Below are 13,061 nucleotides of genomic sequence, written 5' to 3'. Positions count from 1 at the left end.
GGGCAAGGGCACAGCTTGGCTGGCCCACCAGTGACTCCCACACACACCCCTGCCTGTCCCCAGTCACTCGGCCTGGCAGCCCACTTGTGTGCAAGGGGGGTATGGCAGATCACCGCCAGCCAGTGCCAACACTGTGAACGTGAACGCTACTTTAAATACGGAAAATACTTCCCAGCATGGCCAATAATCACAAGCAGAGCACGCGGACGCTGTGCGGACAAGCCTGTGACCCTCATTCAGAGGACGAGCTTTTCAGAAGAAAAGCAAAACCAGGAAAAGCACATCAGGGGAGCGAGGCTGGAAGAATGTCTGTAATGAGGTATTTCATGTTATGAAATTCATTAGAAATAAAAATGAGTGGAGATAAAACATCTATCTTGATATGGAACAAACATCTTTGTGTAAACGCAAGGAAGGGAGGAAACTTGAAAAGGAACAGAACCAGAAGTGAGGCTTCAGCGTGTCCTTTACAGATGCCAGCAACCTGCCCCGAGCAATGCGGGAACCCAGAGCCAGACCCCAGGCCTCTAGGCGCTGCGGGAAACCAGCCCTACTGCTTCTCGCTCCATCTCTGCAGCCCCCTCTGACTACCCAGCACCTTGGTCTCTTTATCACCTTGGATGAAACTGGTTACTGCCTTGCAACCCAAACGAGCTACAGGGCTGCAGGCTCCCACCGGCCAAGTCCATTCCCACACAACACAGGGTGACATCATAGTGGGGCATGCAGCCGCCGAGCACACTCCTGCTGGCCTCGAGGCCAGCATCGAACCTCTTGTCTGGGTTTTGTTGATAAGGTTATTATCAACATGCTGTAGGGCCAGGTGGGTCTGCACCCAGAGGTCCGTGGCTGGCTGCGGGGTGTGTTGCCCTCCTGTCCTGGGCACAGCCCATAGGGCAAGGCCACTGACCAAGGACACATGGTTGGCATGTTGGGCAGTCCCAATGGTCCACCTGTGATGTATGGTCACCAATTTAAAGGACATGAGCCAACTCGCCCCATCGGTATCCACTCACAGTGTGATGCCCCCAGGGGCAAGCCAGGGGGTTCCCCTGATATGGCTCTTCCTGGACTTTCACCTTCAGGGACTTGAGCATACACGTCCCTTGGCTGGGACACATTTGAGAACAGCTTCAGAAAGGAGACTCAGAGAGGCCTGAGAAAGGAGCAGGGGATGCCCTGTCCTTTGGGGCTCACCTTGGGCAGGAGACAGGAGTGAAGGAGCAGCAGAGAAAGCCACATTCTCTGTTGACCGCAAGAATGGCACATCTGATGCCTTTAGTACCTGCCCAGGGTCAGTGATTCGGGACAAGGAGGGGGCAGAAACAAACCAAGGGGCACTTGATGTTTCCTCCCTATCTGCAAAGTGCTCCTGTTCTCAGACTCAGCATCCAGCCATTGTTGTCACAGCTGGGTCTCATCATTCAGACACAGTGCACCTCCCAGGCACAAGGGGAAACTGTCAGAAGGATTCCCTGGGCAGAAGGTTCTGGTAGTTTGGTTTTGTTTGGCTAGAGATGAAGCATGTAGCCCTCCTGTAGGTGAGTGGGCCTGTGGCCAGAGAGCACCCAGGGACAGGGGGCATCTGGCTCATTGCTATCTGCCTAAATTGGATCAGGGAGGCTTATTCACAAGAGCCAAGCTCTCTCTGCTTACAGAGACAAGCATCAACATAGGGCCCTGAATGCCTGGAGCGGGTGCTGAGGTTCCAGCCATTGAGCAAGCTCCTTTCCCTTCCACATGTCCTCTTCTCCCCAGAGCCAGCCCCTTTCCAGTTACGGAAGAGAAGAGAAGACCCCACGGACTCTACCCTCAGGCAGGAGACACCCAGGGGCCCCTGTGTGCTAACAAAGAGAGGCACATTGTTCTCCGGGTGGCTGGTGTCTCAAACACTTGGAGAGCAGGGGCACAGAACTCCAGGTTCTAGGAACCAGAGCAGAAGAAAACAGGTGGTGGAAACGGCCTTTCTCAGAACTGCACTGACACACGAGCCAGAGCTGAAAGCCACATGTTGGCCCACTGGTGAGGGAGCCAGAGCCCCACCCATCCCACGAGGTCCCTGCTCAGGCTGTTTGCGGTGTGGCCGAAGGCTTACTCAGCCTCTGCAGAAGGGGGGAAAGGGGAGCTGAGTGCAGCCCGGGGCCCCCACTTTTCGCTCACACCAATGGGTGTGTCTGGACATTCCTCATCTGAATGTTTATTTCCATTTTCACCACATAGAAGCGTGGGGTGAGAGTCTTCAAACTCATAGCGTGGCCAGATGATGGTTATCTTAAAAATTAAAAGGTTAGCTTTTGCAAGACAAAAAAAGTGAGTGACTAAATGGAATATGGATTAACTTCTGCATGCAGAGCTGAAGTGATCTGCAATGCCCAGCGTGACTGGAGGGAGCTGGCTCTGAGTGTCCCTACGTGGCAGGCAGCAGGGGGGAGCTGTATCCTGCCATGTGGTTTCACTGTGGTTTAAACTCAATCAAAGAACTAAGTGTTGAGTACAGCTTATCAGAATGGCCTGCGGGATTCGAGCCCCTGTCGTGTGACCGCCAGGGCCACCCGGGTATCTCTATTCTTTCTGTAACTGTCCTGAATCTTCTCAGCACCAGAGCCTGCTGGATCTCTACTTCAGAAATGAATTTCAAATTCAATTAAATAAAAAGTTTGCTATTGAATCTGAAATGGAATAAGAGATTTGATTTTCCAAGAGATACTTTTTACCCAGTTAAAATATTAAGTAAGTCTTTTATAACCAAGATATATCTTATCAAAGGCAAAGAGCTGACTGGGTCCAATTCAGGTTGTGGTGGCAAGATGGGAATGAGAAGGAACAGCCTGTGGGAAGATGGAAGACTCCCAAGCACGACCGCCTGATGCTGGGGCAAGGGAGGGCAGGAGGACGGCAGGAAGGAATGTGGACATGGGTCACTCCAGAATCAGGGGAGAGTAGAAAATCCAGCAAAACCAGGAGAGAACCGGCTCCCCGGGGAAGTCTCCCTGGTAAGAAGAGCGCTGAGGCAGCCACGGGCAAACAGGGCACTAGGCCACGCAGCTCTCACACTCACCCCCAAGGCCCACCCGGGCAGGGAAACCCGAGGCCTCCCTTGGTGGGTGGTCTCCAAGGCCACGTGCACTTACGTTCAATGAGGAAGAGAAAGCACACTATCCCCATGGCTGCCACGATGGCTCCAGGCACGACGAAGGACAGGCCCCAGCATGTGGACACCCAGTAGCCAGCGATCAATGACCCCAAGATGTTGCCCACAGAGGTGTGGGAGTTCCAGACCCCCATAATCAAACCTCTCCTGCAACACAACAAAACAGAAGACAGAAGATGGAGCTGAGAAGCTGAAACGAGTCCAGCAGTGCAGGGCGCAGCAGTGCCTGTAAAGTAGGGAGTCGGTGCAGAATCAACGAGGGCCGTGCAGACTCTGCTTCTGTGCCATGCAGGACTCGTGATGCTCACAAGAGCTGATGTGTTTATGTAGCCTCAGGCTGTGCCATCACCCATGCCACCTCTCCCTCTGAGCGCATTCTGTACTCAAGAAGAAGAAAGAGGCCTTTCCCTGAAAGTCTTGGAAGGCCTGAAATTAAAATTTGTGCCTCTACAATCAATTAATACATACAGTCACTTGATGAACTGTCATTTGAACAAAACTCATGGATGCACACACCAGGTGAATAAGGCACAGTATCTAAGACTTAAGACCTGATGACGCTGGTGTTCCTGTTTTAGCTTCCGCATCTTGTTTGCGATCTTCCACCATAAATAAGCCTTTGGCCTGGCTGAGCTGAATGTTACACAGCCATTTACAAATAAATCTGGACTCGCCAGGCTGGGTCCCAGCTCTGCTACTTTGGTGCTGTGCGCCGGGTGACCCAGGTCGGGACTTCCCAAACTCCCATGTTAACATGTAGCTTCGGCTTCAAAAGGCCTGGGGCAGGGTCCTGGACTCTGCATCTCCCACAACACCTGGAAGGCCAGATGCAGCTGTCAGAGGAGCCGTCGAGTGACACAGACTCCACTGGGCCCACAGTGGGAGGGCGGAGCTCCCCTGTCTTGTGGGACACAGGCCATCTGAATTTCAGCAATTCAAGCCCCAGAGGTTTCAGCCATCTTATTTTAAAGAGGATACTAAAGTGTTTTTGCTGTAATCAGTCTACAGAAAAACTAAAAGTAAAATGGTCTAGTTTTCATCTGCTATTGGAAACAGGGCTGCTTTTTCTCACCTTCCTTTTCCAAACCAGTTGCCGAGGCAGGTGACGACGCTGGGCCAGCCGGTGGTCTGCACCAGCCCGTTGATGACCTGCAGGAGAGGCCAAAGGAGAGACTGACCCGTGGGAAGCAGGCCCGGGACAGCGCCGCAGGGAGGTGCACAGAGCTTGTTCCGTTTAAACAAAGCAGAGGGCACGACAGCCAGAGATGGACTGTCAATCGTATTATTTATATACAGTTTAAACTACATATGTATTTTTAAACCGTGTATACAGGTATCTATATATTTTTCAAAATAAAAGCAATGCATGCCTATTGTGGAAATTTTAAAATAAGTAGAGAAAAGCAAGAAAAAAAAACCCAGCCAGAACCCCACCACCAGGAGGTCACACCTCATAACAGTGTGGGGCCAAGCTTCCCGGTCTCTTCTGAATCCAAAAACTTCACAGAAAGAGGCTAGGGCAGTGGCTCATGCCTGTAATTCTAGCACTTTGGGAGACCAAGGTAGGAGGGTCTCTTGAGTTCAGGAATTTGAGACCAGCCTGGGCAATATAGAGAGACCCCCTTGTCTACAAAAAATTAAAAATTAGCCAGGTGTGGTGGTGCACACCTGTGGTCCAAGCTACTCAAGAAGTTGAGGTGGGAGGATTGCTTGAGCCTGGGAGGTCAAGGCTGTAGTGAGTTGTGACTGCATCGCTGCATGCCAGCCTGGGCAACACAGTAAGACCCCATCTCAAAAAATAAATAAATACAAACTTTTTAAAGAGAGAAAACCTTTCTTCTCTTTATGAACCGTTTATAGAACTATATGACAAACATGGCTTGTGAATTGCATGTTTCCCTTGCCATGCCATGGAGAAGGTACCGTTGTTAATCATTCTCTGGAATGAACACAAACTTGACTTCGTGCCTGGACAAAGTATCTCCGCACTTTTGAAGAATCCCTGACTTGAGTTTCATGAAGGGACTTGGGGAATGTATTGCTGAGGATGCTCTAGCGTTTTGAGACTCGGGGGTGGCTCTACGAGACTGCAGGAAACCAGGGCCAGCCTGGCAGCTCCGACCACCTCACTGCAGTAAGCCAGCTCTCTAGAGCAGGGTCCCCAACCCTGGGCCAGCCTGGCAGCTCCGACCACCTCACTGCAGTAAGCCAGCTCTCTAGAGCAGGGTCCCCAACGCTGGGCCAGCCTGGCAGCTCCGACCACCTCACTGCAGTAAGCCAGCTCTCTAGAGCAGGGTCCCCAAGCCCAGGCACAGACTAGTCCTGATCCGTGGCCTATTAGGAACTGGGCCACACAGCAGGAGGTGAGTGGTGGGAGAGCGAGCATTGCCGCCTGAGCTCCACCTCCTGTCAGATCAGCGGGGGCGTTAGATTCTCACAGGAGTGCGAACCCTACTGTGAACTGCACATGTGAGGGATCTAGGCTGTACGCTCCTTATGAGAATTGAATGCCTGATGACCTGAGGGGGAACAGTTTCATCCCCAAACCATCCTCCTCTCCCCAACCCTGGTCCCCAGTGGAAAGATTGTCTTCCACAAAACTGGTGCCTGGTGCCAAAAAGGTTGGGAACTGCTGCTCTAGAAGACGCCTGGGAGCCGCTGGTCTACCTGTTGCTGCCTCTGGGCTGGCCGGGCTGGGCCTTCACTCCAGAAACATGCTGGGACTCTCGAAAATTGTTTTCTCCTCCCTTCTAATTTTCTATATTACTACACAAGTGTGAATTGCTTTTGTAATTAAAATAGCCAAACTTTTTCAAGTGTTATGGCAAAATCTTGAAAAGCAAAATTAAACACAATCTGCTTGATGGTTTTATAGAATTCCCCTGAGCTATCTGGGGAGCCCCAGAAGCATCACAAAGCCCGAGATGAGCATCATTATTTCAGCAGCTTTCCTCAGCTGCTGAATACTGATCCACAGGACTGCTGGGAAGGGCAGAAGCCAGGAGATTCCAGAAGGGCTCCAGCTCCAAGGGCAAAGCCAGCACGGGCTGTCCTCAGGCCTTCTCCCCTTCTAGCACCTTCATGATCTCTCCTGTTCTCTCCACTGACTGCCTCACACCCCCTCCTGCTGCCCGACTCCAAAGTCGGCCCTTCCTTCCACCCTTGCATCCCTCTGTAGAGTCCTCAGGTCTCCCCCTTTTTCCTCTCACTGTGACCCAACCAGCTGCAGGTTTTCCTTTGTAGGCTTGGACCCAAGTTGGTCCCTGAATACTCCTTGGCACTGATAAAGGTGTTTCAGTTGTTGACCCAAAACTTGGAAAGAAACAAACCCTGGCCCTGAGCCAAATTCCTTAAACCCTCATATAAACTCCATATGCCAATCCCTCACTGTGGACAGACCTAGCTGGAACGCCCTGTCCCGCTGTGTGTTGAGACGATACACTGCAGCCCTCAGTATGTAAGTTCCCCTAATACATGCTTTAAACTGATCACCCAGCATTTGCTGCTTTGTTCTTTGGAATCCCAGCCAGCCCCATCTTGGGATGGTTTGGGGCGCTCCCTGGTGGGAACTCCCTGCCACCACTGTCAGGGTGACTGCAGCTGGGGCTTCAGCTGGAGGACACACCCTCCAACCCCTGAGTGGTCAAATCTTTCGCAAGATAAAACATCTCAAACTTATCCACATGAAGACACAGTGACTCCCAAGGGCTCTGCATGCCAGTCTCCCTGCCGGGGCACTGACAGACAGCATTCTTTACGAGGCAACTCCTGAAATTAAGGAAAACCTCTTGGTTGCTGGAATTTCTGAGCAGCAGAGAAAGGAAGGACTTTGTTACGTCAGCTGACCCTGACTTCCGACAGGACGCACTTCTGCCCCTTCCCAACATCTTGACAGAGGTGACGTGACATAAACACTCCACCCTATTCACCAAGGAGACCCCATACATGGTGAGCCATGGACCCAAACCCTTACCTGAGTTACCACGTAGAATCCGAAACTGTGGATGTTGTAGAAATACCCTAAGCCGAACAGGGCGGTGAAGACTCCACTGGCGAGCATCCCGAAGGTTAGGTAATACCTAATCGGCAGGCGTTCCCCAATTATGCCACTGAGGTGGAGAGAAGGAAAGACAAATAGGAATAACAAACACACCTGAATGTTAACAACCTGGTGGCTGTTTCTTGCCGGATGCTTTCACGCTGCTCTCTGAGCTTGGGGAACTCTCAAGCCTTACCATTTCCAGGAAGATTTCATACACCTATTTCCCTATGGGGCGTTTACTCACTAGAAACCAGAGACTGGCAACATCTTAGAAGATTTTATTTCTCGTAAAAGTCCTATCTGTCAAATAATAAAATTCAAATACTATGACTTATCTATGATAGTTGCCAATGAAAGGAAACAGGAACTTGTCTTGCTAGTTAATCCTGCTTTCACATAAACCATATCCAGTAAATGTATATAGTGTCTTAAAATTCCAATTGTCAAACTACACCAAATGTCATGAAAAGAGATCACTTATGACCCTGAGCAAGTCATTCGGCCCCACAAGCTGTAATTAAGTCACCTGTGTTAACACACCTGGCTGGCTGGGCTCAGGGGGGAAGTGGCTTTCAGCTGCTTTGCCACTACCGCTTCCTGCCACACCGCTTTGACCTGATTTAAAGGCAGAAGATTTGTTCTATGGAAAGGTCTGAAGTGCTGGAGTGGCATCTCTCTGATCCTTCTGAACAGCAATGCGATTCATTAAACAGCTACCCTCTTTGGTGTCTTATCTTCTAGAGCTGTCTGGGGACCTGGTGGCATAAGGGATGCTTAGTGCCTCACTAAAACAGCCTCGAGGCGGGTGGTAAAGCACGTCTCCAGCTTCACAGCAGGGAACAGACTTAACAGTCTTCAGCTGCCATCACAGGACAATACCTAATGCCATCCAAAACATCCCTTACTGTTTTATGGGAAATGTCACTATGGACCAACTTAACATTGTGACTTATTAAGTAAACAGAAAAGCTGTAGAGTGTCACGGATGGACATGAGCCCTTCGCAAGCATTAGAGACTCTCTGGGTCTCACTTCCTTCTGTAGGGTCATTCTAGGAGTCAGATAAACAGGAAACCTAACACACAGTGACACCTGCCTGCCATGAACCCCACTCCGGGAGTCAGCTCCAATGTTCTCAGCTTTCATCTCAAAAACCTACGCCAGAGAGCTTTTCCTTCTGAATTCACCAAGTAAAAAAGATCTACCTTGGATCATGCAAATGACCTTTTAAACACTAAAGCAGAAGAAAGTAACTTAAAATTATAGACAACATCCAGGTGAAAATTTCAGCTAAAACCTCACCACACACAGACTCAAGAGCATTCTAGAGCTAGAGAGTTACCGACTTCAACCTGCCCACTTCAGAGACCAGGAGATAGGTCCCTGAGAGGCTGGCTGACCTGCCCAGGTCACAGCACAGCTGGCAGAACCAGATGGGCCCCTGAGAGCTGGTGCTGCTGGCTAGGCTTAGAAGTATTCTCTAATCTTGCTACATGATTTGGGCCTACTTTGATCTCTACTGAAAAGTTTTAAAGAAAAGGTCTAATTGAACAAACACCATTTCACATTATATGGGACTCATACAGGGATTCAAGTCCATGCTGCACCTGCTTGATCCCACCAGGCAGTACCTGGGCTGAATGGCTGTACCCTCTCATATCTGATTTCATCTGACATAGCGAACAAAACACCACCCATCACTGAGACCTCAGGTAGGGACTGTCACACAAAAAGGCCCCTTCAATGCAGCAGCATGTGCCCTTGTTTTCAGTCATGAGTTTACTGTGTAGATGTCACATTAGACCAAATTTTGTTTTAATAACCTTACTGACAAGTTGCATAAGAATTATCTTTACCGATAAATAAGCAACAATAAACCAGTTTATTTACTTAGAGCAGGCTTTCTGAACCTCAGCACTATCGATACTTTGGCTCCGGTAATTCTGTGGCATTAGGGGCTGTCCTGTGTGTTGTAGGATGTTTAGCAACACCCTGGTTTCTAGCCACTAGATGCCAGCAACATCCCTTCCCTGGCTGTGACACCCACAAATGTCTCTAGACATTACTAAATGTCCCCTAGGAGACAAAACTGCCCCCAGCTGAGAACCAGATTTAAATACAGTTTTCTAGTAACTGAGAAAAACACACTCCCACTTTGGGTCTTTTTATACCACAGATTATTTGTGTTCAGTAAGACTGCAGTGTGGGGAATATAAACATTTGACCTCAAAATGGAGAAGGTCTGGCAGCCTGGCTGAGACCTAGGCCCTAAGGAAGCCCAAGGTACACACCACACTCTCTCCAGCTAGGTTCATGGTCTGCTGCACACCGCACACTCTGGGATTCCAAATCTTTATTATTCATTTGTTCACTCAGACAAGTTCTGCAGCAGGAGGCAAATACACACGTTCAATACAGGGAGAGCTATGCACTCTCCTCCAACAGCAGACACTGCCTGCCTGGGCACCAACCACCCACCAGGGCTCTGAGCGGGGAAGGGGGGCCCAGGTCTTGATGATCCCACACTCTGGGCGGGTCTCAGGGAAGCAGCTAAACATTTATGGGGATCCCTGGGGTTCTCCAGGCTGTAAAGACCTCTGTCTCTGAACAAAAGCCTCTTGGGACCACGTGCCTCAGTCCCTGGCTGTGGTTTGACTATGGTTGGTCTCCATCAAAACGTGTGTTGAGGCTTGGCCCCCAGTATAACTGCGTTGAGAGGTGCAGGGAGCTTTGAAGGGCATTTGGGTCATGAGGGATCCGCCTTGACGAAGGAATGAATCCGCAGGAGTGAGTGGCCGCACTCTCAGGACTGATGAGCTATCGTGAGAGGTGAGAGCTGGTTGCTATAAAGCAACGTGATCACCCCTGTGCTGTGTCTGTTTTGTATGCCCCGCTCATTGCTAACCCATCTCACAGGGGCCTCTGCTAGGTGACGCCCTCCACCACATTACAATGTGGTACAAGGCTCTTGCCAGATGCAGCTGCCCAATCTTGAACTTCCCAGTTAGATAAGAGCTAAATACACCTTTTTTCATTATAAATTACTCAATCTCAGATATTGTGCCAATAGCAACAGAAAATGGGCTAGAACATCCCTATACTGCCTTTAAAAAAAAACCTGGCTGGACTGACACAACAGCAGTTTTTAATCGGCCAATCATGTCCTATGACCCATATAATATTCACCACCTGCCTTGGTCAGTTCAAAAGTGGGATCAAGAATGGGCTGGGCTGGCAGCACAGGCCAGGCACCATTCTGAGCTTCTACATACATTAACTCAATCTTTGCCCCAATCCTATGACATAAGAACTATTATCTCCTCTATGTTGCAAAGGGGAAACTGAGGCCCAAAGAGTTATAGTAACTTGCTCAAGGCCACATCCTAGTAGGTGGTAGAGCTGGGATTCAGATCCGAGCCAGTCTCTCTCTGGAGTTCCCCGCCCACCACGCAGAGCTGCCTCTGCTGCACTCAGAGCTGGGACTCAGATCCGAGCTGGTCTCTCTCTGGAGTTCCCCGCCCGCCATGCATGGCTGCCTCTGCTGTGCTCAGAGTTCCAGGTAGAGCTGTTCCGCACATCCTGTGCCAACTGTTCCAATCATCAGGTGAAATTCATTATTTGGGGCATGTAAACAGATGGCAACCTCTGAACCACAGGAGAGGTCGGGCTCCGCTGAACAGGAAACTAGTCCTCTGTTCCTGAATGACCACGTCCCAGGATCAGCAGGATTCATGGTAGGTCCTAAACCTCAGGGCCAGGAAAGCTGAGGGCAGCCTGTGTCAATTGGCACAGTGCCCAGGACACGGAAATCTTCTGCCTCGAGGTCCTGTGTTGTGGGCACAGCACACGCACTTGCTCTCTCCTAAGCTTGGCCTCATCTTTGGGAAGGGAACAGCAGGGAAGCCAGTGGCAAGCGAGGGCCTCAATCCCGCGCGCCTGTGCGCTTGGGCATAGCGGATGTCTTCTCCGCACGGAGGGGCCAGGTAACCAGGCAGGGTCTGGAAAACTGAAGCAGACCTACCTGAGGTACATCCCCACGGCATAGGCGCACAGGAAGGAGTAGTCCAGGGCCCCAAGAAGCTGCTGATAGTTGTTCTTATCTATATGAATTTGAAAATCAACAGGAAAAGGTCAGTATTGTTTAGTTTATGTTCTAGAGTGCGGCTATAAAACACGAGCATCTGTTCCCGAAATCTGGGTGTACTTAGTGAAACGCGTGGTTTTCCACACAGAAAACAAGGCGGTGCATTTTCCGTTCAGTTTCTTGCAAAGGAAAATGAAGTCACCGCAGTTTCAAATAATCACTAAATATAATACAGGCGTCATTCAGATGAGATAAAATCCCCATTGTGCATGGTGGCTGCACATTGGATTGATGCCTTTTGTTTTACGTGTCCACTGGCTTTTCTGCAGCACGCCTGCCTAGGCCAGCACCCACACCAGCCCCTCATGTCTCTCTCTTTTTCCCACCCACAGAACTATGCCCTGCAAGTCCAAAATACAAAATACAAATGATCTTCAGCACATTTCCCCATGAAGAACCTTCTTTCAGGAGGAATAGCTCTGCACACAGGTGCTGTGGACACAGCGGCGGTGAAGTCATGTGCTTTTTGGTAGGAGAGGGCTGTCATGGAAATGCAGTTACATCTGGGAACAGCATTACTGCTGCTAAAATTATTAATAGCAAGGCTGGAAGGACAGCCGCTTCAGCTCCTGGACGACTGATGATCGACTTACCAAACGGTGCCCAGCCACAGTCGGTCTCATTGTCAGGGAGCTGGTGGGGGGCAACGGACCCAGACTTGCTGCTCTGGCTGCTGAATCTGACGTCAGCTTCATCCCAAGCAGTGCAATACTTGTGGAGCTCACCCTGGGATGTGATGGGAGGGCAGAAGCAAGGAGAGGAAGGGCCCTCAGTGAGGCTCAGCATGGGGCACAGAGAGGAACAGTCACCCCTCCTCTCCCAGCAGCCTGCCCAGGGCACCCGCACCCTGCATTCTAAGAGGGACACGAGGCGCTGCTGGCGGTGTGTCTGCAGGACCCACAAGAATGCCTGCTGGTGACGTTTCAGCAGGACTCTCCAGCAACCCCACTCCTGAGCACACAACGAACATAGGCCGTCTTCATACACCACCGGAAGACGAGCCTCGGGAGCAGCTTGAGTTCTAAGAGCTCCAAGCTGAAAGCCGACTGCCTGTCATCCTTGACCACCTGTCCACAAGGAAGAAGGGGTACATTTTCCTAGATTCACACAACTGAATGCTACACACCAGGAAAAAGAACAAGTTACAGGTCCAGGCAACAATGAGGATGAACCTCACAAACACAACATGAAGTAGAAGAAGCCAGACACGAAAGAGTACAGACTGTAGCATTCTACTCATAGGAAGTCCAAGGATGGGCAATGAATCCATGCAGCTAGAGGTGAGAGTCACGGTTACCTAAAGGGGGACAGTGTGGGACAGGGGATGGGGAGCTGTCTGGGAGCTAGAAAGGGTCCATCCCTTAACCTAGAGGATGACTACCCCTATGGGCATGTACAGATCTGCCAAACTGTACACTGAAGATTTGTATACTTTATTAAAGTGTAAATCATACCTCAATTTAAAAATATCCCTGGGGCAGGGAACCACCCACCCACCAAACTGTCCACAGAACCAGCAAGCAGGGCCAGGGTTGGAGGCACTTGTCTGGGAGGCGGGAGGAGGGGAAAGCCATCGCCCTGGAGTTTGGTGACTGGCTGTGTGAGCATGTTACTTGCTGCCCCTGCCTCGGTCTCCCCCTCTGCAGACAAGGCTGCTGCCCAGTTACAGAAGTCACTGGGACCCGTGATGCTTTTGCACAGAGCTTAGGATGGCACGGCCCTTGT

The 13,061-nt window shown here is 50.5% G+C and overlaps 1 protein-coding gene across 2 annotated transcripts in view; it reads right to left on the bottom strand.

Annotated features, from left to right (window-relative positions):
* The window catches only part of SLC37A1 (solute carrier family 37 member 1), a 67,924-nt gene that overhangs the window by 34,663 nt on the left and 20,200 nt on the right, over positions 1 to 13,061 (bottom strand). For both annotated transcript variants that reach the window (XM_030806156.1, XM_030806157.1), the window contains exons 4-8: positions 11,930 to 12,062; positions 11,214 to 11,292; positions 7,125 to 7,260; positions 4,224 to 4,300; positions 3,132 to 3,298 (exon numbers count right to left, since the gene is read on the bottom strand). In XM_030806156.1, coding sequence (XP_030662016.1) covers positions 3,132 to 3,298; positions 4,224 to 4,300; positions 7,125 to 7,260; positions 11,214 to 11,292; positions 11,930 to 12,062 — 592 coding nt within the window. The remainder of the gene's footprint in view (positions 1 to 3,131; positions 3,299 to 4,223; positions 4,301 to 7,124; positions 7,261 to 11,213; positions 11,293 to 11,929; positions 12,063 to 13,061) is intronic.

This window comes from Nomascus leucogenys, chromosome 25 (assembly GCF_006542625.1).
Source record: "Nomascus leucogenys isolate Asia chromosome 25, Asia_NLE_v1, whole genome shotgun sequence".
NCBI lineage: Eukaryota > Metazoa > Chordata > Mammalia > Primates > Hylobatidae > Nomascus > Nomascus leucogenys.
Note: the sequence above shows the minus strand (reverse complement) of the source record. Positions and strands in the feature narration are given on the sequence as shown.